The following is a 27,937-nucleotide window of genomic DNA, read 5'->3' on the forward strand; positions in this document are numbered from 1 at the left end:
GTGCCCCAAAATTCTCTTCGTAGGAAATTCCAGTTTGAGCGGAAAGTGTCTGCAGAGGCTTATCTGTTAAAACACTTTACGTCTATGCATTTAGTACCATTTTCCCAGAGCAAGTCTTATATTCTGTATTACATGGACTTATTACCACCCTATTGGATATAAAACATTTATCTGTCTGTCAATAATTTATATTGTGCTTTATTGCATTTTAATATCGTCGAAGAGTTTACATATGATAATTGATTATAATTGCCCATGATTATATGTCATACACATGCTTCTCAGTAAAAAAGAATGAGGTCACAATTGAAGATCAAAAAAAAAAATCCCATATATATTTAATACATCTCTTGTAATGATTATATAATAATAAGGTTATTACCCCCACGGTGTGTCGCTCTTGTTTGTCAAGGCCAACATCACTCTTGTTTGTCAAGGTCAACATCACTCTTGTTTGTCAAAGGTCAACATAACTTTTGTTTGTCAAAGGTCAACATCACTATTATTTTTCAAAGGTCAACATCACTCTTGTTTGTCAAAGGTCAACATTACTCTTGTTTGTTAGGTCAACACCACTATTGTTTTTCAAAGGTCAACATTACTATTATTTGTCAAAGATCAACATTACTATTATTTGTCAAAAGTCAACATCACTATTGTTTGTCAAAGGTCAACATTACTTTTATTTGTCAAAGGTCAACATTACTATTATATGTCAAAGATCAACATCACTATTGTTTGTCAAAGGTCAACATCACTTTTGTTTTTCAAAGGTCAACATCACTATTGAAAGTCATGTCATGAGCAATGTTGAGATCTGGTCTAATAATAACCAACACATTTGTTGTACTCCTTTGTTTAAGCATTTCTTAATTGACATTTATTAGAGAAATATTGCCTTTTTGGTCTGAACTATACTATGTTCTTTATGCCATAAACATTTCAAATGAAGGCTTAATTAGCAATAATAGAATAAACATGTATGATTTCAGTTACAGCCTTCCTAATTTAAAAAAAGTATCAAGACTAGGAAAAGGTCGGTTGATTTAGCCCTGTTCACATTCCCATAACTTGAAAATCGCTCGTAGTGCTTTTAGCTATACTTTTCAAAGAAAAAACAAGCCATTCTACTCCTAAGTAATTGACATTGGCTTCCAATCTTGGTTTAAAACTTAAATAGTTTCTGTAAGGAATTTTCTCAAAAATGGCTTGAAGAATTTCATTGAAACTTAAAGCATGCTTTCCCATATTTAATGACCCTATAGGCTGGCTTTGGTATCTCTGGCTTGATATTTGTCAGAATCAGAGACTATACATGTGACAGGGACTTTGACTCCTTCTGCAATCTCAAATGCAGTTTTCATAGCATACATAGCACAGCATAGCATAGCCAAACATAGCATGGCATAACATGCTGCAGAAGAGCTTAGCAAGGTAATGTTTGGTAAAGGTAGAAAATACAATTTTCGCTCAATATTTCAATATTTACCTTAAATATAATAATTAAACTAACTATTATAACAACTATAATAATGTGGCATGCATGCATGTGGCATGCATGAAGTCAATGTCATTTAAAGCAATATCTTGAGAAAAAATTGAGCTAATTTAATACAAATATATACACATTGTTCAACAACTTCATTTTTTTGCATCTGGGGCACAATAGGTCAAATTCAACATTCCAGTTCACTATTTCTAAATATAGAAAAATGGCTTCCACGCAAAATAAACAAGAGGAGTCGAACATGCTCTTGTGTATGTAATTGCAAAAAAAAATCCAGGACCAATATTCTGTTGCATACATGACACATTTGTGTCCTATTATGCTTTCAAAGTTTAATATTTTCTTTAAAATACTATTATAATTGGGCTGTGCTTTGTTAAAAGGGTGTTAAATGCATGTGCAGTCTGCTCTGTTTAATCTGGGATGACATTTTTTGCACATGCATTAAACTCCCTTTTCACAGAGGGCAGTTCAATATGTTTGTTTAAGGCCTTAACTTCACGCTCTCTGCTGAGTACTATGGAGAGGTATTGGCAACGCGCTATGGTGTTCGCGGCCATGTTTGTAGGCAGGGATGGGACGATGTAGACGCTGCAGTCATGTGTAGCCAGGCGGGTTTTCAGACTGGGGTTGCACTGGGCGTCAAACTGTTTGGAAGGTACGAAGGCAGCAGTAGATACATTTGAATCCGCTCTGGGACAATGGGGCTTAATGCATGTGTATTAAGTGTCTTTCATTTCGCACAGGCTAATCAGGGACAATACTTTCCACTTTTATGGTTTTTTTTATTAAAGGAATGTTCCTTAATGAAAATCCAGTCTAGGCGTCAAGTGTTGTGTGTTGTGCCTGATTATCTGCACAGGCTAATCTGGGACATTAAGCCCCATTAACATGAGCATGGCTTGTTTTGTTTTAAAGCTTAATCTCTCTGCACTGGATACTGCAAATTCTATGGATGTAACCTTGGCATAAACATTTTTTAGTGATTTTATATATTTTTCTGTCACACTAACTATTAAGTGGCATATGTAAAGAGATCCTTTAACTTACCTGTTTTTAGGATTAATTTAAGAAGTATATCAAATTGTTTATGATATAAATGACACTGTTGTTTTTGTAAGTTTAGTAAACAAATATTACCTTATAGACATGACCTATGACCATAACTTACCTTCTGACTCAGTCTTGCTCTGGAATGTGTAGGCTGTATGCAAGTGTGTAAAGTGTTGTCCCAGATAAGCCGGTGCAATCTGGGACAACACTTTACGCACATGCATTAGCCTGTTTCTCCAAAGCAAGGCTCACTGAATATTTTCTGTTCTGCCCCTACTCCAGATACCAGACTGCACAGGCGAATCTGGAACCACACTTTACACACACATGCAATAAACCCTGTTTTCCCATTGCAATGCTAATTGAATATTATCTGTTGTACTCCAGATACCAGCCTGTGTGGGCCAGTAAGATACAGTGCACAGGTCATGAGGCATCCCTCAGTCAGTGTCCCTACCAGTTGTCCATGGCAACAGACTGGCGCTGTGCCAGCGACCTCTCACCTGCAGGGGCGCTCTGCTATAACAACAGATTGCCAGGTATAACAACAAACTTCCAGGTATAAATGGAGTATTATACAGGAAATCTTAAACAGTGTTCAAATTAGGTTACTACATATTTTTGTTGTTTATATTTGGTAGTTCTTTATTTTTATTTTATGCAGTCTTTTTTTTCAATATCCCAATTTTTATAATATATCTTCTCTACTTGTTGTAGTTTTCTGAAATATATCTTAATATTTTGCATAAAATGTAGACATAGATCTAATGATAAATGTTAATCTCTCATTGAAAAAATATTTGATTTTGACTTTTCCCCAATAAAAGGTAATTTTTTATGATAAAAACTGCAACTCCTGTCAAGTTCAGATATATTATGGCATTAGCTATCTATGTTTTTGTTGATAACTACAGATCTACCAGTATATCCTCTTTCAGACAGTCTTGTACGTATGCAGGATGGTAAGTCCCAAGGTCAAGGTCGTGTGGAGGTGTATCATGACATCACAGGCTGGGGGACAGTATGCAATGATGGCTGGACCACAGCAGATGCTGCCGTCTTCTGTAGACAGTTGGGCTTTGCAGATGGACAAGCACATCCGTATGTTGAACAAACAACTTGGTGATTTTCATTATAGTAAATGCTTTGGAAACACTTAGATAAATAAATTTGGGTAAAGAACCATCTCAGAGAATACTTTGCAGGCTGCACAGGCTAATCTGGGACAACGCTCTCAGGTAGACTGGTTTTACTTTAAGAAAAGACTTTCTTTAAACAAATAAATTTCATAAAAGTGGAAAGTCCTTGACCGCACATTCATTAAGCTCAGTTTTCCCAGACTTAACATTCATTTAGCTAGTTTTTCCCAAGCGTGGGTCAAATGCTTTTGTAATCTGTTCCAAATTAATGGCCTTGTTTTTAATTAATTTACTGGAAGTTAAGTTATGGGTAATTTTGTTTTCATTTTTATATAAAATACCTGTAGATCTGCACTATGTGAACTCAAGCGAAATAACTTTTTTAATATTGAAGGTAGCAACTGTATATTTGGCATTCCTGTGTATCTCCTGGAGCTGGACATTTTGAGTGGTAAAAGGTGAAGGTGAAGGGTAAGGTCATCCTCCAAGGTCAAATGTCAAATTTTCCGTTCGTCCGAAAACTTTAACATTGGCCATAACTTTTTTAATATTGAAGATAGCAACTTGATATTTGGCATGCATGTATATCTCATGGAGCTGCACATTTTGAGTGGTGAAAGGTGAAGGTCAAGGTAATCCTTCAAGGTCAAATGTCAAATATATAGCGTCTGTCCGTCTGTCCGAAAACTTTAACATTGGCCATCAGTTTTTCAATATTGAAGATAGCAACTTGATATTTGGCATGCATGTGTATCTAATGGAGCTGCACATTTTGAATGGTGAAAGGTCAAGGTCATCCTTCAAGGTCAAAGGTCAAATATATGGCTTCTGTCCGTCCGTCCGAAAACTTTTACATTCACCCCGAAGGGTGGCATATAGTTTTTAAACTGTCTGTCAGTCTGTCCATCTGTCTGTTTGTCAGTCAGTTTGTTCGTCCGTCAGTCAGTCCGCCCGCCCGTCCGTCCGTCCGAAAACTTTAACATTGCCCATAACTTTTGCAATATTGAAGATAGCAACTTGATATTTGGCATGTATGTGTATCTCATGGAGCTGCACATTTGAGTGGTGAAAAGTCAAGGTCAAAGTCATCTTTCAAGGTCAAAGGTCAAGGGTAAAATTTTGCAATATTGAAGATAGCAACTTGATATTTGGCATGCATGTGTATCTCATGGAGCTGCACATTTTGAGTGGTGAAAGGTCAAGGTTATACGTCAAGGTCAAAGGTAAAATTTTGCAATATTGAAGATAGCAACTTGATATTTGGCATTCATGTGTATCTCATGGAGCTGCACATTTTGAATGGTGAAAGGTCATGGTCATCCTTCAAGGTCAAGGTTAAATTTTGCAATATTGAAGATAGCAACATGATATTTGGCATGCATGCGCATCTCATGGAGCTGCAAATTTTGAGTGGTAAAAAGGTCAAGGTCATCCTTCAATGTCAAGGTCAAAGGTCAAATTTTGCAATATTGAAGATAGCAACTCCATATTTGGCATGCATGCGTATCTCATGGAGCTGCACATTTTGAGTGGTGAAAGGTCAAGGTCATCCTTCAAGGTCAAAGGTCAAATATATGGCTTCAAAGCTGCACAGTAGGAGGCATTGTGTTTCACGATCACAGCTCTTGTTCTTTTCAAGGAAGTCACTTCTGAGCAAAAATCCAGAAAAAGCAGAAATTGTTGGTCCTGATAAGCCTATGCCGACTTCACAGGCTAATCTGGGACCACATTAAATGCACATGCATTAAACCCTGTTTTCCCAGATTGAGGCTCCATTTTAATAAAAGACAAAAAATGTAGTGACCACACTGCATTCTGATTCAGGTCTGCATACACATCTCCTGCTGGTGATCAGATGAAGGTGTTGCTATCCAACCTTGAGTGCACAGGCAAAGAGGGTTCGATCCTGCAGTGTCCTAGCAATGGCTGGATGCAGGCTGGCCTCCATTGCAACCACAACACAGACGCCGGTGTCTTCTGCTACACACATGGCATGTGGGACTTATTAAACTCATTTAAGACTAGGTTAATTGTGTGGCACTTATTTTCAACTCATTTAAGTCTAGTGTAATATCGTGGGTTTTATTTTAAACTAATTTAAAAATAGTGTGATTGTGAGGGACTTATTTTAAACTTTTTAGCTCACCTGATTGCTCAGGTGAGCTTTTGTAACAGGTCTTTGTCCGTCGTCTGTCCGTCCGTCCACATTTATTCGTAAACACTAGAGGCCACATTTATTGTCCGATCTTCATGAAACTTGGTCAGAAGCTTTGTCCCAATGAAATCTCGGTCGAGTTCAAAACTGGGTCATGCCGGGTCAAAAACTAGGTCACCAGGTTAAAAAATAAGAAAAAACTTGTAAACACTGTAGAAGTCACATTTCATGCCCAATCTTCATGTAACTTTGTCAAAATGTTTGTCTTAATGATATGTTGGTTGAGTTCAAAAGTGGTTCCGGTCAGTTGAAAAACATGACCGCCAGTGGGCGGGGCAGTTTTCCTTATTTGGCTTTAGAGAAACCTTGTAAACACTCTAGAAGTCACAATTTTTGCCCAATCATCATGAAAGTTGGTCAAAACATTGGTTTTATTTATATCTCGGACGGGTCGAAAATGATCCAGATCGGTGAAAAAACATAGCCGCCAGTGGGCGGGGAATTTTTCTCTATAAGTATATAGTGAAAACTTGTGAACACTCTTGAAGTCACATTTTTGGCCCAATTTTCATGAAATTTGGTCAGAACATTTGTTTCCTTGATATGAGAGTTGAGTTCGAAAATGGTTCCGGTCAGTTGAATAACATGGCTGCCAGGGGGGGGGGGGGGCAGTTTTCCTTATTTGGCTATAGAGGAACCTTGTAAACACTCTAGAAGTCACAATTTTTGCCCAATCATCATGAAAGTTGGTCAAAACATTGGTTTTATTGATATCTTGGACGAGTTCGAAAAGGGTCAAGATCGGTAAAAAAACATGGCTGCCAGTGGGCGGGGCATTTTTCTCTATATGTATATAGTGAAAACATGTGAACACTCTAGAAGTCACATTTTTTGGCCCAATTTTCATGAAATTTGGTCAGAACATTTGTTTCCTTCATATGAGAGTTGAGTTAAAAAATGGTTCCGGTCAGTTGAATAACATGGCTGCCGGGGGGGGGGGCAGTTTTCCTTATTTGGCTATAGAGAAACCTTGTTAACACTCTAGAAGTCACAATTTTTTTGCCCAATCATCATGAAAGTTGGTCAAAACATTGGTTTTATTGATATCTTGGACGAGTTTGAAAATCGTCCAGATCGGTGAAAAAACATAGCCGCCAGTGGGCGGGGCATTTTTCTCTATATGTATATAGTGAAATCATGTGAACACTCTAGAAGTCACATTTTTGGCCCAATTTTCATGAAATTTGGTCAGAACATTTGTTTCCTTGATATGAGAGTTGAGTTTGAAAATGGTTCCGGTCAGTTGAATAATATGGCTGCCAGGGGGGGGCAGTTTTCTTATATTTACATAGTAAAAAAAGCTTGTGAACACTCTAGAAGTCACATTTTTTGCCCAATCATCATGAAACTTGGTGAAAAGATTGGTTTTATATATATCACATAATTAATGCCATAATTATTGCCCTTAGATTGTCCAAATTTTCATTATATTATACAAAATCCTTGTAAACAATCTAGAGGTCACAATTTTGTTTCAGATTTTATGAATCTTGGTCATAATATTTATTTTTGTAAGCAAAGTTTGATGTTTGGTAAGGGGGGTCTACTCAAAATATAGGTCACCAGGTCAAATCTTACAAAAACAAAATCACTCCATATGCCAGAGTTTTGGTTCAATAATGATGAAATTTGACCAGGATGATTGTCTGGACAATATCTAGGTCAAGTTTGACGTTTGGTAAAGATTGAATGAACCGACTCCTTTCAGGTGAGCGAACTAGGGCCATCTTGGCCCTCTTGTTTAAGACTAGTGTAATCTTGTAGGACTTATTTTATACTCATTTAAGATAATTGTAATTGGGTGGGGCTTATTTTAAACTCATTTAAGACTAGTGTAATTGTGTGGGATTTATTTCAAATTCATTAAAGATTAATGTAATCTTGTGACACTTATGTTATACTCATTTAAGACTAGTGTTATTGTGTGGGGTTTATTTTCAACTATTTAAGACTAGTGTAATCTTGGGGGACTTATTTTAAACTATATAAGACTAGTGTTAATGTTTTGGACTTATTTTAAACTCATTAAAGACTAGGGTAATTGTGTGGGACTTATTTTAAACGCATTTAAGACTAGTGTAACTGTGTGGGACTTATTTTAAACTAATTTAAGACTAGTGTAACTGTTTGGACTTATTTTAAACCTATTGAAGACTAAGTTAATTGTGTGGGTTTTATTTTAAACTCATTTAAGACCAGTAGTATCTTGTGGGACTTATTTTTCACTCATTTTAGACTAGTGTAACTGGTTTGGACTTATTTTAAACTCATTGACGACTAGGCTAACTGTTTGGGACTTATTGTTAACTCATTGAAGACTAGTTAAACTGTTTTGGACTTATTTTAAACTCATTAAAGATTAGTGTAATTGTGTGGGACTTATTTTGAACTCATTTAAGATTAGTGTAAATGTGTGGGACTTATTTTAAACTCATTTAAGACGAGTGCCATTTTGTGGGACTTATTTTAAACCCATTTAAAATCAGTGTTATTATTTTAAACTAATTTAAGACGAGTTTCATTATATGGGACTTATTTTAAACTCATTTAAGATTAGTGTCATTGTGTTTGACTTAATTTCAACTCATTTAAGACTAGCGTTATTGTGTGGGAGTTATTTTAAACACATTTTAGACTAGTGTTTTTGTGTTGGACTTATTTTAAACTCATTTAAGTATAGTGTTATATTGTGGGGCATAATTTAAGCTCATTTAAGATTAGTGTATTATCACTTTGGACTTATTTTAAACTCATTCTAGACTAGTGATCTTGTGTTGGACTTATTTTAAACTAATTGAAGACTTGTGTGATTGTTTATTATTCACCATTATGATATTATGCATGTATGAATAACTTTGGTTACATTAATTTAGAAGTTAATTCAGGTTCAAATTTTTTTCTAGCTTGCTCTGATAAATTTGAAGAATATGTCGATTTTCCTACTTATCTGTTGTATTAAGGCACAAACTGCTTCAAGACTTTATTAAATAACTGGAATGTTTTCAGAAATTAATTTCCTTTTGACAAGTGTCCAGTTTTATAAACTTTTATTATTTTGGGAACAAAATGTAATGCGCTGTGTCCTCTTTTCTGCGTGATATTTAAATAAGCTCCCTGTATATTCAGTTCGTCTCAGCCCTGGTCCTTTCTACGGGACAGTGCAGTTTCACTCCGGGGAGAGGTATGGGCTTGTTTGCTCAGATGGATTTGACACAAAGGCCGCAACAGTGATGTGCCGACAACAAGGGCTTCATTATGGCATGCAACTATGCTGTTCAGGGTTTGGACTCTCACAGCTCCCATTCACAATGTCAGATGTGAGATGTCTAGGCAGTGAGACGGAGCTCCGGCAGTGCATGTACAGTTCTGGGAACGTGACGTGTGCATCAAGGCAGTACGCTGCTGTTGTCTGCTATGACTATGATATAGGATACACCAGTAGGTGGCCATTTGTATTTTGCAAACTAATTAGCCTTGCTCTGGGAAAATGGGGCTTAATGCATGTGCGGAAAGTGTTGTCCCAGATTAGCCAGCAGTCTGCACAAGCTAATCAGGGACGAGACTTTCCTCTATTATGGAATTTTTACATGCAGTAAGACCGGTTTTCCAAGAGCCAGGTGCCTCAATTTATTTTGTATGTTGGGGGAGAGGTCATGTGTCATTCTTCAACAGTAAACATAAGTTTTTGTATTTTATCATGTTTATGCCCCAAATAAATGGGAGGTATAATGAAATATACTTATCAAACTTATGAGTATGTCACGAAACCTTGTCTGAATTGTAACTACATATTTATTCATGCATTAAAATTTTTTTACCACCAATGATTACATTATGGACATGTCCCACAAAACAGTGATGTCCCTACCTTAAAGGTCAAGGTCAAAAGATGACCAAACTCAGCTTGTCCATATTGTAACGTTATCATTTATCAGGCAATTTAAAATAACTTGAATTTGTTTTTTTCATCTTTTAGGGAGAAAGCATGTTGTGGTAAAATCTGTGTACCTAGCTGATCATTAAATGGGTTAGGCATTTCATTTTTAAACAACTGTGTCCATATCTTCAATCTTCAAGGTCACACTCACAGGCCAAAAGTTAAATATGGCAAAAGTACGTACAGTATGTCAAGACTGCATGATAAGCTTGTAGAGACGGTATGTTGCATCCAAACCTGTGATAAAGATCAGGGTCACATTTGCAGGTCAAAGGTGAAGTAATATTATGAGAAGTTAAGTTTATATAATATTATGAGTGGCGTTCTGGGAAAATTTGACTTTAATGCATGTGTGTCAAGTAGCATCCCAAATTAGCCTGTGCTGTCCACACAGTCTAATCAGGGACGACACTTTCCACTTTAATATATTTTTTTCGTTTAAGTTAAGTCTCTTCTTAACAAAAATCCAATTAAGGCAAAAAGTGTCATCTCTGATCAGCCTGTGAGTACTGCACAGACTAATATGTGACGACACTTTATGCACATACATTAAGCCCAGTTTTCCCTAAACAAAGCTCATATATTTCAGAAGTTACTGCCTCTCCCATTGTCAAGATAACATACCAGGCCCATGAAGGGTATGTGTGTACAGAGGGATTCACATTCCAAGATGCCCAGGTGTTGTGTCGCCAGCAAGGATTCATGTATGGAACCTACTTCAAGGCCTCTGCTACTGGTGAGCATAGTGCTATATGAAACACACTCTGGAAAAACAGGTCTTAATGCATGTGCCTAAAGTGCAGTCTGCACAGGCTAATCAGAGGTGATACTTTTCCACTAAACTGAAGGTTCTTCCTTTAAAAAAAAAGTGTTGTCCCTAATAATCAGTTTTGCAGACTGCACAGGCTTATCTGAGACAACACTTTATTCACATGCATTAAGCCCGGTTTTCCCAGAACGTATTTACAGGTGTTTTTAATTGTACTATCATGAGCCTAGCTATCCTGTTTTGGAAATGTTTTAGTACCCTTTTTTGATGGCGAGTACAATACAATTGTTACATATTTAATTATTTTTTCTGACATAACTTTTATTATAAGAAATGGCAGTGAAGAAAATAATTATAATATATTACTGCATAGCTGTTGATTATTTTCATAAAATATTACTGATAGCATACTGTCCTTAAAAATAAGCTTTACTGCTGAACCACATGAGAATATGAGATGCACACAATATCATTATGACATGGTTTACCGGTATATAGTAAAATGTGTTTACAACTTTGGTCTTTAATATGCAATATGCATTATATATATATAGTTCTGCCGTAGCTATGTTTAAATGTAAATTTATAGAAACTTGATGATCTATACAGAGACAATTGAGCGTCAGTCTGTGAAAAGGGTTTTTAATGCATGTGTGTAAAGAGTCCTCACAGATTGGCCTGTGCAGTTTACACAGGCTTATCTGGGATGACACTTTCTGCCTTAACTGGATTTTCTTGTAGGAAGGTCTTCCTTTAAACAAAAAAAATACAATAAAATTGGAAAGTGAAGTCCGCACAGGCTAATCTGGGATGACACTTTACGCACATGCATTAAAACCCCTTTTCACAGAGCTCGGCTCGAATACAAAAATTATGCAAGTAACATATTGCATTAACAATTCAAAAATAATTATTGATTATAGACATAGAATAGTAAAAACAATTAAACATTTAAACTGCTTAAATATTTGTCAAATTATTTAAGACTGTTATAAGTTTGCCATATCATTTGATATTGCTAAATAAACATCTGTATGTCATTCTGTAATTTATGTATATGAAATCACTCATGCTAAATTCCTCATGATTTAGTTCCTGTATGCATCAGAATTCGAAGTCAATGTTTATTGTCTAAAGAAAGATCAATAGAAAATGATTGGTATCTTTTATTCAAGGTTTGGAGCAGAAGATACGCTGGCTGAGGGGCTTAAACTGCAGTGGAAATGAGACAGACGTGAGGCAGTGTGGGCCCAACCCCTGGGGCCAGATAGGGATTTGTATGTGGGACGCAGTGGCAGCAGTCAGGTGCAGCAGCACAGGTGATAAGCCTTTAGGCTTACTGCATGTGCACAAAGTGTTGTCCCAGATTAGCCTGTGCAGTCCACACAGGCTTATCAGTAACTACACTTTCCACTTTTATGGATTATTTTGGGGCGTTATGTGGGACGCAGTGGAAGCAATCAGGTGACGAGCCTAGTAAGCTGTTAAGCCTCGTTGTGGGAAAACCGGGATTAATGCATGTACCTCAAGTGTCGCCCCAGATTAGTTAGCAGTCACCACTGGCTAATCAGGGATTACACTTTCCACCTAATCTGTAATTTCCTGTAGAAGATAATGCCTTTGATAGAAAAATACCATAAATGGGTAAAGTGTTGTCCCACATTTTAGGTATATGCTTTAAGCCCTGGTTTACAGAACAACACTCAGTTGCAGAACTGTGTTATGTTATTCAATGAAGGAATCACTTGAATAATTCAGAGAAGAAAATTTAAATGTTTTAGATTTGTTAAGTATTATTTATTGATGGCTTATACTATAAGTAAATACATGTGCATTAAGAATGTATATCTGGAAAATATCCTGCTGTAAGTGTTAAGGTTTAAAATTAAAATAAGAACAAAGAACAAATATATGTATAATAAATAATATCCATTGTGCAATACATTTATAATGACAATATTATTGAGAAATGATCTGCCATAAGCATTATGTAATGGTTTACCAAATGTAACGTGTGCAGCTGATTTGGAGACTGGTGTCCGACTGGTCAATGGCTCCCAGGTGGCAGGTCGTGTTGAGGTCAAGGTTGATGGGTCATGGGGGTCATTGTGTGGCCTTGACCTGACAGTGGCTGAAGCACGGGTCATCTGCAGAGAACTTGGCTTTCATGAAGGCAGAATTATGTCCCCTGGATATTACGGGGCAGGAACGGGAAACGTGATCTTTACTGCTTTGAAATGCCAAGGTAAGAAATACTGATTGTATGATTTCTGGGTTGTTGTTTTTTATGCCCCCAGTTGGGTGGCATATAGCATTTGAACTGTCCGTCCGTCCGACCGTCCGAAAACTTCAACATTTGCCATAACTTTTGCAATATTGAAGATAGCAACTTGATATTTTGCATGCATGTGTATCTCGTGGAGCTGCACATTTTGAGTAGTGAAAGGTCAAGGTCATCCTTCAAGGTCAAAAGTAAAAAATACAATCCAACAGAAGTAATAAGCTTTAAAAGGGAGATAATTTATAAACCTGTCAAATGATATATTGAAATTTTATTTCAAAGCGGCGCAATAGGGGGCATTGTGTTTTTGACAACACGTCTCTTGTTTTCCCTTGTTTATAAAATTGTTGCAAATATGATTAAGAAACTTCATACTGAAGTTGAAGTTAAAAAAAAGAGGCTCAAACCTGTATAATTTTCCTTTAAACCAGGCCCCAAGTTCACAAAACGATTTTGCAATCGAAAATCGATTTAAACTGACATCGATTTTCATTTTTGCCTATCAACTACAATATAAATCCATGTTCAATGACAAGCAAAATCGATTTTCAATTGCAAAAAATGTTTTGTGAACACAGGGCCAGGTTTGAGGACAAATATAATGTGATCACTGGTATTAAAATTTGTATCTACGAACACTACAATGTATTATGTGGTTTAAAGTACGTTCACTTCATAACAAACATTTCATGCAGTGGATATGTGACTTTTTAGAGAAAAAATGACAGAACAATACTTAAACCTTTGGTTTTTATTTAATTACTTAGACAAATAAATTGTCTACCTTTATTTCAAAGTCAGGATAAACGTCGAATATCTTTAAAAAAAAGAAGATATTTCTTGTTTCATTTGCAACCAGTTGGATCAATGTGATGAAGGTCCGTGGTACTTAAAATACGAAAGATGTTTCCTGCTCAATAACATTATTTGGATGAAATTTTGTGCTGAAATGTTTTGTGTATGTATCCCACTGGCAGACCTACTTGGGGATTGCAGGATTATTTAAATTATATTAACTAAAAAAAACACTGAACAACTTGTTTGGTGTCGTTGCGATGTTTTTTGTTATTTTATTTTCTACTTTTAAAATAGAGTTTACAGACCAGAATTCAGCAATTATTCATAATAACTAATTCATTTCGCGAGCAAATGAATTCTTTTTATCATTATTATTATACCTTTCACTTTCAACCATTAGGTACAGAGAGTAGTTTTGGCCAGTGTGTCTGGTCTGGTTATAGACAGGGTAGCTCCTTGACATGTGACCATTCAAAGGATGCTGCTGTGACCTGCTTCTACAATGGTAAAGCACTCAATGAGTCCGGTTCTGCGAAAATGGGGCTAAATATATGTGCGTAATCACTTCCCTTTTATATAATTTTTCCTTTAAAGGAGGTCTCTCCGAAAGGAAAATCCAGTTTGGGCGAAAAGTGCCATCCCTAATTTGCATGTGTACACTGCAGCTGTGTCAGGCTTATATGGATGACGCTTTACACACATGCATTAAGCCGAGATTCTGAGAACGAGGCTCTTATTGTTATTGCTGAAAAACATAAAAGTTTTGGTACTTAATCTTATGAAATTAATATAATCACATTTCTGTTTAGATTGTGACATATGTATGGATATTTTATGTACTTAAAGTGGAGCTGTTGGAAAATACTTACAATACATGGTAGCCTACTTTTGTCTGTTTGCAGGGTACAGATGAGAATTTTAAATAAGAATTGTCATTTGTCATTCAAAGATGTAATTGTACATCTTGTTACTAAGTTTTAGTGTGACATATGTACATGAACATACTAATATACTTTTCAAGTTTGACAAAATATTAAGTATTTTTCACTCACCTAACCAGAAAGTGTTTTAAAGTCTACATTATAACTCAATCTCAATGAAACTTGGTCAGAATGTTTATGTTGACAATATCTTGACCAAGTTTAAATGTGGGCTACATGCATCAAAAAACAAGGTCAAAGGGTCTTATCTTAGGAAGTATTGTTGCCACTCTAGAAGCCACATTTACGGCTTACCAGTAATCTTGATGACACTTGGTCAGAATTAATGTAGACATTATCTAGACTGAGTTCAACTTTGGGTCATGTGCATCCATATCTCATTCACTAGGTCATATCTTAGCAATACCTAGTAACCACCTTAAAGACCAAATATTATTATTATATCTTAATTAAACCTGGTAAATATGTATATCTTGACAATATATATTCCATGTTTGAATCTGGATCAAATGCCTATAAAAACTCGGTCAGTTGTTGCCTTAATACCACTCCTGAGGCCACATTAATTGAAGAAATGTTGTCACAAATTTTGTCTTGATATTATTTAGACCAAGTAATTCTAGACCAAGTTAAAATCTGTGTCTTGTGTGCTTTAAAAGTAAATACAATTAACCTTGTCAAATCAAACCCCATGTAACTGGTTAGGAATCCGCATCAATTGTAACACTCAATCTTGATAAAAAATAAATTGGTTTGACTATTTTTTAGTAATATCAAGGCCATGTTTTAATCTGGGTCAAGTGGGGTCAAAGACTAGGTCACATGATTAAGTCCTCAACAAATGGTGTAAGATGAGGGCATCAGGGACATAGGGGTCCTTTTGTTTCATATGATTATCCATTTTCAAGCAGGAATTTTATTAAAAGGAAAAACTCTGCTAATTTGTGAACTGCAGACAAAAATGTAAATCCATTTGTAGGAATGAGAAATTATTGACTGTTACATTTCAGTGCGATTAAGAGGCTCAGTTGTTCCAAACTATGGCCGACTGGAAATGTTTGACTCTCAAACATCTACCTGGTTGTCGGTTTGTGACTCAAACTTCAATACATACAATGCCAAATACATCTGCCAGCAGATGGGGTACATAGATGGGCTCATCCAGAGAGGGTCCCCATTGGGTATTTCTGATACACCACTCTCCATAAAGGAGGTAAACTGTGGCAATAGAACTGAATGCACCTTCACCAAAGGAGAGTGCTTGTCTTCGAGATACATGGCATTGTATTGCAGTGAGAAATCGATTGGAAATGAAGGTAAATCATACAAAATCAATGCATTCTTATACATTTGAAGAACATCATGTTTTTTTGGTGATTCATATTTCATAGCTATAGTTTTAATAAATCACTACATAAATGAACCATGTGTTAAAAACATATTGATCCTAAGAAGTTTTTTCCTTATTTCACTTTATTTAGTTATGCATCTCATGACAAAACATATTTGAGTCTCCCTCTGGAAAAAAGGGGTTTAATGCATGTGTGTAAATTGTCATCCCAGATTAGCCTGCACAGTCCACACAGGCTAATCAGTGACAAAACTTTCCACTTTTATTGTATTGTTTGTTTAAAGAAAGTCTCTTCTTAACAAAAATCAAATTAAAGCAGAAAGTGATCCCTGAATAGCCTGTGTGGACTGCGAAGGCTAATCTAAAACAACACTTTATTCACATGCATTAAACCCCATTTTCCCAAAATGTTGCTAATTTCTATTGACAAAAATTACAAATACCCAACTGGATTTCCAGATCTGCGTGTTCGGCTGCCGCTCAGTTCCTTCTATGGTCCAGTCTCTGTTCAGAGGTTTGGCCTCTGGGGTCACGTCTGCAGTTCAGGGTTTAGGAACGAGTCGGCATTGGTGGCTTGCAGGGAACTGGGCTATACCAGCGGTGTGGCTGTACACACGTACCAGACACAGGCTTATCCTATCATACAAGGTCTGTAGTGAAGACGTTTCACACAAGCTCACCCTATCTTTCAAAGACTATTTTGCAAACATTCCAACTACAAGCTTATCCTATCATTGAAGGTCTATAGTGAAGACATTTCCACACACAAATTTTTCCTATCATTGAAGGTCTACAGGGCAGACGTTTCCACACACAAGTTTTTCCTATCATTAAAGGTCTATAGTGAAGACATTTCCACACACAAGTTTTTCCTATCAGTGAAGGTCTATAGAGCAGATATTGCAAACATAGGCTTATCCTATCTGTTTAGGTCTGTAGTTAAAGACGTTCTAAACACAAACAGTGTTTTTTAATATGTTCCGACACAAGCTTACATATATTCTATCATTCAAGGTCTATACTGCAGACATTCTGAACACAAGTTTATCCTATCATACAGGGTATGTAATGCACACGTACTTAACACAAGTTTATCCTATTCTACAAAATGTGAAATAATGTATACAATGTGCAAGAAATGTAGTGCTTATTTTAATATGGTACTTAATTCAAAGATACATTGCAGGTATGAAAAGTAGCCAAGTCTTGTCAACCAGAGCCTTACTAGTAGTGCTAACAATATCTCTTGCTTGTTTGATAATCTCTTTCTATGTTAATATGAATCTGTATATAGGAGAAGAAACATGTTGAGATTTGTTACAAGAGCTGTGCTCTGAGACCAACAGGCCCAATGCAAGTGTGGTCCCAGCAGGCCCAATGCAAGTGTGGTCCCAACAGGCCCAATGCAAGTGTGGTCCCAACAGGCCCAATGCAAGTGTGGTCCCAGCAGGCCCAATGCAAGTGTGGTCCCAGCAGGCCCAATGCAAGTGTGGTCCCAACAGGCCCAATGCAAGTGTGGTCCCAGCAGGCCCAATGCAAGTGTGGTCCCAGCAGGCCCAATGCAAGTGTGGTCCCAGCAGGCCCAATGCAAGTGTGGTCCCAGCAGGCCCAATGCAAGTGTGGTCCCAGCAGGCCCAATGCAAGTGTGGTCCCAGCAGGCCCAATGCAAGTGTGGTCCCAGCAGGCCCAATGCAAGTGTGGTCCCAGCAGGCCCAATGCAAGTGTGGTCCCAACAGGCCCAATGCAAGTGTGGTCCCAACAGGCCCAATGCAAGTGTGGTCCCAACAGGCCCAATGCAAGTGTGGTCCCAGATCAGCCTTTACAGTCTGCACAGGCTAATCAGGGAATACACTGTCTGCTTAATGGAATATGTTGTTTTAAGGAAGTCTTTTCTTAGGGAACATCAAGTTTAGGAAGAAAGTGTTTTCTCTGATAAGCCTGTGTGGACTGCACAGGCTAATATGGGACAACACTTTACACACATGCATTAAGCCAAAAAAAATTCCTTAACCAATACTCAAATTTATTAGGACTTGAAATGAAATGAATATTGATTATATCACTTGAATAGTCAATTGAAATGTAATAAAAAGGGGAAAATGGCCACTATATATCTTATGTTCTTCACTTGAACAGGTGCTGTAAAATGTACAGGAAAGGAGAATACACTATCAGAGTGTGCGAGAGGAAACTTTGCAGATGACCATGGCTGCTTCAGCATCAACACAGTTGCAGCTGTTATTTGCTCTAATCAAGGTTACAGTAGATTTTACTCTTGTGAATTCATGTGCATTCAGGTCGTATAAAATGACATTCATCAAGGGTTAGCAAAGTTAGACATACTTTCATGTTAAAAAGTGTTTAAATAGTCATGAAGAATTATAATTAGTGTATATAACATTCCTTTAGAACCTGCATCTGCAGAGGATGGACTTTCATGTATGTTGCATGTATAAAAAGTGAAATCACATACTTACTACATGTTTATTTCATTACAATTTCCTCTTTAGAGGCTCTAACAAGAGTTGTAAGAAGTATTTCATACATCCTTTGTTAATAAACCATTCCAAATCTTTCCTGAAATTTCAGGATCCGTCCATTTTGGAAAAGTTAAGCTGAACTATGAGACTGGGAGGATGTCCACCAATGTTGAGATTATAGCAGACGATAATCGCATCTATGTCTCATCTCACCAGTTTTCTGATGTGGATGCGGCAGTTTATTGCAGGGGCATTGGCTATGCTGGTGGTATCTCATACAAGTAAAAACAATGACATGTAAAATTGTATTTTATCACTTAAAATCATTACATTAAGATGAAAAAATCACTTACATTGTTATTGGTATTTTTTTGCTGTGAAGAATTATTGCAAATACATTTGTATAATTGATGGTACATTTCAAGTCCTTTTGGTAACTGCAAATCACAGCAAAAATGTGTATCTTTCGAACAAAAACTGTTTTTAGCAAAATGAGAAATACTTGACCTGGAAAAACTGGGCTTAATGCATGTGCATAAAGTGTCATCCCAAAGTATCCTGTGCAATGTGCAGGGGCGATACATTCTGTCTAAACTGGATTTTTGCTAAGAAAAGTTAGACTTCATTTTAACAAAAAATGCCATTTAAGACTGCATTGGCTAATCTGGGTCGACACTTAACGTACATGCATAAAGCCCAGTTTTCCAGAACGAGGCACATTTGTTGTACCTATGTTCAGGCCAGGTGAGGGTGTGTATGGAGTGACAGACGTCGACTGCAAGGGTACTGAGGGGTCCCTCTTGGAGTGCCCAGGAGTCTGGGACCCTGAGAAGACAAAGGGGATACAGGCGGACCTGGCAGGGACAACATGTCTGACAGCAGGTGGGCCTGGGGTTGGGCAATCTTGCAGTAATCTCATAGCCTTTGTCTTACTCTTTAGCACAGAAATTAATTTTGTCCGAGATATTAGGTTTTTACGTGGAAATTATGGCTTACTGTATATATTGTTATTTACATACTGGTTTAGTATCTGTAGCAGAATAGGTTATCATTTTTTGAATACTTCCTAATTGGGTATCATTAACAATTGCACTTGTCCATCTGTATGTCTTGAATTCTTTTCTGACTCTTTCAGTATCATGTATCTGGCACTATAAGTTACACTGTTAGTAACTGATGGTGAATGGGATATACACCCTCAGTAATTTCATACCATACGAGAGCGAATCTCGAGTATGGTATGACATTACTGAGGGTGTATATACCATACACCATCAGTTACTAACAGTATAACGATTAAATCTCACCGACTACCTTTAAAGTATATAATATAATATATAATATAAGAGGAAGATAGAATGGAGTAAAGGGAAGAGATAGATAGAGGAGAAGAGAGAGAGAGAGAGAGAGAGAGATAGAGAGAGATGAGAGAGAGAGAGAGAGAGAGAGAGAGAAGAGAAGATAAGAGAAGAGAAGAGAAGAGATAAGAGAAGAGAGAGAGAGATAGAAGAGAAGACAAGATAAGAGAAGTTATAATATAATATATAATATAATTTATAATATAATATATAACATAAGATATAATATTATATATAATATAATATAAAATATAATATAATATTTAATATAATATATAATATATACTCTATAATATATAACATTTAGTATATAATATATGATATATCATCTATCATATATCATATCTCATGTATAATATATAATATATGATATATCATGTATCATGTATAATATATCATATATCATATAGAATGTATCATATATCATATATATATTTTATATATATTATATATTATATATATTATATTATAAATATAATGTTATATATGATATACTATATAGTATATAGTATACATAATATAGAATATATTATATATTAATAACAATACTTATCTAGCAGTTTAGCGAACAGACGCCATTTTTTACGTTGATAGAAGTATGGAAATTACTAGGGGTGTATGGAAATTACTCGGAGTGTATGGAAAATACACCATGGGCACGTGACCGCTCTAAGCCAATCGGATAAGGTCATTTTTGTAGGAGGTGAGATATATTAAAAATATCTAGCTACAAATGACCACCAAATGGAGATGGTATGTTTTCTCCAAGGGTCAAAAATGGTCAGAATCTAGGGGTCACTCATTGACTTGTATTGCAAAATGACTTAAAAATCTTATCTTAATTATCCCTTTTCCCCATTAGAAGCAAAGTGAAAAGTTTTTTTGCAACCAGGATAAAATCAGATCAGCCTGCAAGAAACTAGCAGTCTGTTCAGGTTTTATGTTGTTTGCTGCTCACCAGTAACTAAGGGTGAAGTAAGTTGTTTTCCCATTATACAACTATTATTGTACAGAATGAAAACTTGAAAAATCTCCTCTGAAATCGCAAGTATATGACATGTAACCTTGTATGGGGGTCTTCTACCAAGTTTGTATAAACCCTTTGGGTCAAAATGGCCTTACCCTGGGGGTACCTTGTTTAAATGATAACCATGCCTAGTTTGAATATGGTCACAGTTGGTTGAAAACCATGGCAACCAGGGGGGCTCAAGTTTCCTTATATAACTACAGTGAAACATATTGAACACTCTGGAAGTCCCACCTTTTGTCTAATTTAAATGAAGCTTTCTCAGAACATGTGTTCTAATGATTTCTTGGCCATGTTTGAAAATGGCTTCAGAAACATGACAAAAGTTTCTCTAATATACTGTGTACTTCACCAAGTCTCAGTTATATACAGTGTACTTCACCAAGTCTCAGTTATATACAGTGTACTTCACCAAGTCTCAGTTATATACAGTGTACTTCACCAAGTCTCAGTTATATACAGTGTACTTCACCAAGTCTCAGTTATATACAGTGTACTTCACCAAGTCTCAGTTATATACAGTGTACTTCACCAAGTCTCAGTTATATACAGTGTACTTCACCAAGTCTCAGTTATATACAGTGTACTTCACCAAGTCTCAGTTATATACAGTGTACTTCACCAAGTCTCAGTTATATACAGTGTACTTCACCAAGTCTCAGTTATATACAGTGTACTTCACCAAGTCTCAGTTATATACAGTGTACTTCACCAAGTCTCAGTTATATACAGTGTACTTCACCAAGTCTCAGTTATATACAGTGTACTTCACCAAGTCTCAGTTATATACAGTGTACTTCACCAAGTCTCAGTTATATACAGTGTACTTCACCAAGTCTCAGTTATATACAGTGTACTTCACCAAGTCTCAGTTATATACAGTGTACTTCACCAAGTCTCAGTTATATACAGTGTACTTCACCAAGTCTCAGGTGAGCAAGCTGATGACTATTACTCGTTTGTTATTTACATTTTAATAAATTGATAATAAATCAGTTGTTATAATTATAAAACAGTTGTTATACATATGACTCGTGACATTTGAGTCGCACTCTAAGAAAACTGGGTTAAATGCATGTTTTTAAGTTGTCTCAATTAGCCTGGGCAGTCTTCACGGGCTAACCAGGGACAACACTTTCTGCCAAAACTGGATATTTGTCAAGAAGATTGTTCTTTTAAACAGAAAATACAATAAAAGGTGAAAGTTTAGTTCCTGATTAGACTGTGTAGACTGCACAGGCTAATCTGTGATGACACTTTACGTGCATGCATTATGCCAAGTTTTCACAGAGCAGGGCACATATTATAGATATAATACATGTAATTACTCGCAGTACGTCTAGTTGGTGGTGACCCCAGCTTCTATGGTGCAGTCCTGGTAACAGATGGCACACGTCAGGGGCTTGTGTGTGCTGACAACTTTTATGAAAACGATGCAGGCAAGTATATCCAGTTAAAAATGTCCCTTATGCATTCATAGAATTTAAGGTTATATTGCAAAATTGGGTCTAAATTTGTTGCATTGATTGTGTATCACAATATTCAGAATGTCCTGTTTAAAGCTACTCACTATGAACCTCCCTCTGGGTCTGGGACAATGGGGCTTTATGTATGTGCATAAAGAGTTGTTCACACAGGCTAATTAGGTACAACACTTTTTGCATACACTTTTGCTCAACATTGACTAACTTTAAATGAAAAAAAACAACATCAAATTATTTATACACTTGCATTAAGCTCTGTTTTCCTAGACTGAGGCTCATATGTATGTGGCATTTCCCAATGTTAGTTCAATGAACTGGTGTAGAAATGTCTGCCTCATGGTGTGGGTCTGTAACAATGTAACAATAATGGTGTAAAAGTGTTCCTGTGTCAAACAATGTAATGCCTTCTCTGTGCACACATGTTTTGCACACATGAATTTCAGATGCAGTACACTCTTTGACACTGAAACCTTTATTGTGTGCGTGTGATGATTAATTTAAACCTATTTATTTTAGCTCAATTGCATAGAAAGCCCAAGGCTTGTTTGAAAAACTCTCGAGTCCCTTTCCTGTGACTAGTACCAGTACTTGGTGTCTATGGGGCGATCTAAAGAACGCACCCATAGTGGGGATCAAACCCGGTCACTAAGCGGACACTATATGCACTAATCCATGGCGACCTATATTGTGTTAGTGTCATAATTACTGTTACATTATGTGAAATTTTGAGAATGAAATTTATCTAACATAAAAATGACAAGCAGATGTAACAATGTCACACTCAACACAAGGTCAAAAAGTCCCTGTGGCATAGAGGATATGATGTATATATGGAAATCAGGAGGTAATCAGTTCGCGCACAACTCTCTTCTCTTAAAATACTGGTTTCATCGAGGAAACAGCCTCAATAGTGTCTCAATCAACCAAAGGCTTTTAGTGCAATCAAGATGAAAAAAATATATTACAACTGATTCCAGCGATGCCTAAATATATTACAACTGATTCCAGCGATGCCTAAATATATTACAACTGATTCCAGCGATGCCTAAATATATTACAACTGATTCCAGCGATGCCTAAATATATTACAACTGATTCCAGCGATGCCTAAATATATTACAACTGATTCCAGCGATGCCTAAATATATTACAACTGATTCCAGCGATGCCTAAATATATTACAACTGATTCCCGCGATGCCCAAATATATTACAACTGATTCCAGCGATGCCTAAATATATTACAACTGATTCCAGCGATGCCTAAATATATTACAACTGATTCCAGCGATGCCTAAATATATTACAACTGATTCCCGCGATGCCCAAATATATTACAACTGATTCCAGCGATGCCTAAATACACTTTATTAGAGCCTTGTTCTGTGCGTAAGTGTCGTCCCAGATTAGCTTTTGGAGTCCACATTGGCTTATCAGGGACGACACTCTTCACTTTTAAGGTATTTTTAATTAAAAGGAAATCTTGTCTTATATAAAATTTATATATATACAGTTTAAGCGTAACATGTCATTCATAATTACCTGTGCATACAAAACTGGCTAATATGGGGCAACACTTTTCAGATATGAATTAATCCCCATGCTATCCTACAGGTGTTGTGTGCAAAGAGCTCGGCTATGAGAGGGGATTGGTCTTGTGTTGTTCACCGTTTGGTGTCCTAGACTACGCAGCAATCTGGTCAGATGTGAATTGTACTGGTATGTATTTGTTTCTATTTTAAATCTGAAGATTATTGATTGCAATTGGTCGATTTATTATAATTACCAGATGCAGTTGACTTGACCGGTACATAGTTTAGCAATGCTCTAAAAAAAATCAGACTTAAATGAGCAGAGATTGTTGTCCATGATTATCTTGTGTGGACTGCACATTTTAAGTAATTCTTTGTTTGAAGGAACTCTCTTCTTAACAAAACATCAGTCAAGATGGACAGTGTGGTCCCTGATTAGCCTGTTTGGACTGCTCAGGCTAATCTGGGATGATACTTAACGCACATGCATTAAGCCAGATTTCCCCAGAGAGTGGCTCATTTAATGCCCATTATTCCTGTTTGAAGTAAATATTAAACACAGTTCCATGTAAAGAAATGTTAAGGCTTGACATATAATTATCCCCCACCATAGGCTGAGGGACATTGTTTTGGCGTTGTCCGTCCGTCCTTCCGTCTTTACATCCGTCCGGAGCCATATCTTGGAAGTGCTTTGGCGGATTTCATTGAAACTTGGTATGAGTATGTATATAGATAAGAGGATGATGCACGCCAAATGGCATTGTTCACCATCAGTTAATAACAGAGTTATGGCCCTTTGTATCTTGAAAAAATGCTTTTTTGTGTGTCCGGAGCCATATCTTGGAAGTGCTTGGGCGGATTTCATTGAAACTTGGTATGAGTGTCCAGAAGCATATTGGCAGGGGATATCAATTCAACGAATTTGCTTGTTGTTATAAAATTTGCTGTATGATTTGAAAGTAATTTGTTATTTGTCAACACCAAAATAGTATGAACACATCAATTTTACAAAAAACAGAGATCTATCACATGTTTTCTGAACGTTGATTAAAAAACTACTATATATTGAGGTTTAAAAATAAATTTGATTGATGTACCAATTGAAATAAACATTGTAAGAAATGTGAATTTATTATTTAGGTACAGAAAATCACTTTACAGACTGCAGATATAATAAAGTGTCTGAAGGTCAAGGGCAGATGTGTCAACGTAATTATGCAGCAGTGGTGTGCTCCACAGGAACAGTGCCAACAGGTTGGTCATGATGTAGCAGAGGATTTATAACCCTTTCCCACTCAAAAGCAAAGTGAAAATGGCTTTGTGCAAACAGCATTAAACCAGAATAGCCTGCGAGTAACTTGCAGTCTGTTCAGGTTTTATGCTGTTTGCTGCTCATCAGTAGCTAAGATTTGGAAATGAAGCCTTAAAAGTTTGAATCTAGTAAGAAAAGTTTAATTAAATTAAACTTTCTCAGGGACTGCACATGCGTCAAAAGATGTATCTCAGTGGTAAAGGGTTAATATTTTTTACTTTATAATCCTATAATGATGGGTGAGAGATAGTCAGTGTGATAGTGGTATGCCTGAGTGAATCAGTGGTGACATGTTTTAATTGATTGAATTGGAGATGTTTTCAGAATCATCCCTTTGATTTTAAAAATTGGATAAAACATTGATAAAACCTACATTTGTTGGGCGCGTGGCCAAGTCACTTTAACACTATCAATATGTCATAAAACAACATTTTTCATCATTTTGACACAAACAAAAATTCTGATATAATGTTTATATATATAATGTGTATATATATTATATCAGAATTTGTTTGTTTGGCAAAATGATGAAAAATTATGTTTTATGACGTATTGATAGTGTTAAAGTGACTTGGCCATGCACCGAACACCTATTATAAAACCTTTTAAGAGGTTGAGAGCATTTTCAATTTGCCTCATAACACTTTTCAGAAATGTTAGTGGGTTGTTAGTTAAGAGTATACAGTTTCCTTCCTAAAGTATACTGCTTACTCACCGCCAATAAAACAAATATCATGTAAAGCAAATAACATAAAAAATAGGAGAGAGCATGCTATAGAAAGGAAAAAAACAGCCACCATTCTTCTTTATGTAATATAAAGTATGTCATGTCATCAAAGCCAAAGCACACAGAAGGGATGGAAATTCGGCAGGTGCCCCGCTGACATGCTCTACCCAAAATAGTAATATATTTATACCTACATTTGGAATCTTTAAATAAATTCATATTGAAATCAAACATTATTTACACTTGATATACACAATACACTCTTTGTTAGGGGAGCACTATAGGTAGATGAGGTGGACCAATGTTCCCACTTCGTGCTTGTCCCTTATTGCTTAGTCTGCAGCTGGTTACATCTTAACATAGGGAAAGAAAGAGGGTCTTGCGGAACCCTGATTTTGTTATCTATAGCGTTTTATTAAAGTTCATCCATAGTGGGCATTTAGCCTAATGATAAGCTTATTAGGAGTACCCTCCGTCATTTAAGTGTGTGAGTTTTGCTATGCGATATGTCAGCCTGTCCATGGCCATGACCTTTTGTGTGAAAGCAGATCACAATCAAATGGACTTATGGTTATTCCAGTTCGGCCCGTCATCGGTGCCCTGCTCAGTTATTATCATTAGAGGTATTGAGTGTGTAAACAAGACAGAGACAAATGGGCTTATTGGTATTCCAGTTCAGCCCATCATCGGTGCCGTGCTCAGTTATTATTGTTAGAGTTATTGAGTGTGTAAACATGACAGAGACAAATGGGCTTATGGGTATTCCAGTTCGGCCCATCATCGGTGCCTTGCTTTGAAGTTGCTAGAGATAGAGCAAGGCGTCGACGAGTAAGCGTACAGCATTAACGTAAGACAACCGGTCACCGGAATCCTGCTCAGTTATTATGTTAGGTTAGGCTATTGAGAGGCCTTGGTCCGGGGTACGTAGGCAAGACACAGACTGAGGGAGTGTAAAAAGGCCTCACCTAGAATATGTCTCTAGCTCTTTGATGCCTACTGGCAGTCCCACTAGCAGACTCTTGACAGATTTTGTTGGATCATCACCAATTAGAGAGATGGAACAGATCACGAGCATTCCTCCACAACATATAAGAAGGGAATGCAAAGCCTTGAAGCAGATCAAGAAGACATCATCAGTAACAAAATAGACCTAGACTCCCAGATAGTCTTCCTAAATTATGCTTTAGGTCGCAGAGGTGTTGTAGATATGGTGTTAGCCTTGCGATCTGGAGGTCACGGATTAGATCCCCACTATGGGAGCGTTCTTTAGATTTCCCCCATAGACATCAAGTACTGTTTCTAGTCCCAGGAAACAGACTCGAGAGCTATTCAAATAGACCTAAGCTTTCTATGCAGCCAATCAAGTTAAAATAAAAAGGTTTTTACTGAGACTCAAAGATAGTCTTCCTAACAGATGCTTTGTCAGTTCTGGAAGCAATAATTACCTTTTCACACAGCAGCACCGCAAAACATCAAGTGCTTCCAAAATTGTTCTCAGACAGGTGGAGGCTCGACAGAAGACAACCTAGTTCATCCTTGCCTCCAGACTCCAGACAGTTTAGCGGGGATTGAGAAGAAGATTAATATAATTCTGTTTGTCAATGAAAATCATTTAATAAACTACATCTTCAGCTTAATGTTTCAGACTATACATTAAGCCTGCCGTCTGCTGACAGCTACATTGGACACCTGACCGTGACATACCTCGGTATCCAAGGCAGCGTGTGTTTTGATGGGTGGGGGGACAGAGAGGCAAATGTGGCTTGTCAGGAGCTTGGTTACTCCAGGGGGATAGCATACAATGCTGTCAGGTAATGGGGGCTAGCATACAATGCTGTCAGGTAATGGGGGATAGCATACAATGCTGTCAGGTAATGGGGGATAGCATACAATGCTGTCAGGTAATGGGGGATAGCATACAATGCTGTCAGGTAATGGGGGCTAGCATACAATGCTGTCAGGTAATGGGGGATAGCATACAATGCTGTTAGGTAATGGGGGATAGCATACAATGCTGTCAGGTAATG

At 36.9% G+C, this 27,937-nt stretch overlaps 1 protein-coding gene across 2 annotated transcripts in view; it reads left to right on the plus strand.

Moving 5' to 3' along the window:
• LOC127876842 (scavenger receptor cysteine-rich type 1 protein M160-like) overlaps positions 1–27,937 on the plus strand; it is a 43,487-nt gene that overhangs the window by 8,552 nt on the left and 6,998 nt on the right. For both annotated transcript variants that reach the window (XM_052422330.1, XM_052422331.1), the window contains 18 exons: positions 1,997–2,165; positions 2,948–3,099; positions 3,499–3,661; positions 5,524–5,690; positions 9,041–9,352; positions 10,441–10,587; positions 11,796–11,939; positions 12,641–12,865; positions 14,100–14,204; positions 15,651–15,956; positions 16,451–16,639; positions 18,128–18,247; positions 18,581–18,752; positions 19,211–19,353; positions 22,191–22,295; positions 23,954–24,058; positions 25,012–25,125; positions 27,556–27,721. In XM_052422330.1, coding sequence (XP_052278290.1) covers positions 1,997–2,165; positions 2,948–3,099; positions 3,499–3,661; positions 5,524–5,690; positions 9,041–9,352; positions 10,441–10,587; positions 11,796–11,939; positions 12,641–12,865; positions 14,100–14,204; positions 15,651–15,956; positions 16,451–16,639; positions 18,128–18,247; positions 18,581–18,752; positions 19,211–19,353; positions 22,191–22,295; positions 23,954–24,058; positions 25,012–25,125; positions 27,556–27,721 — 3,004 coding nt within the window. The remainder of the gene's footprint in view (positions 1–1,996; positions 2,166–2,947; positions 3,100–3,498; positions 3,662–5,523; positions 5,691–9,040; positions 9,353–10,440; positions 10,588–11,795; positions 11,940–12,640; positions 12,866–14,099; positions 14,205–15,650; positions 15,957–16,450; positions 16,640–18,127; positions 18,248–18,580; positions 18,753–19,210; positions 19,354–22,190; positions 22,296–23,953; positions 24,059–25,011; positions 25,126–27,555; positions 27,722–27,937) is intronic.

This window comes from Dreissena polymorpha, chromosome 4 (genome assembly GCF_020536995.1).
Source record: "Dreissena polymorpha isolate Duluth1 chromosome 4, UMN_Dpol_1.0, whole genome shotgun sequence".
In the NCBI taxonomy this organism is placed as follows: Eukaryota; Metazoa; Mollusca; class Bivalvia; order Myida; family Dreissenidae; genus Dreissena; species Dreissena polymorpha.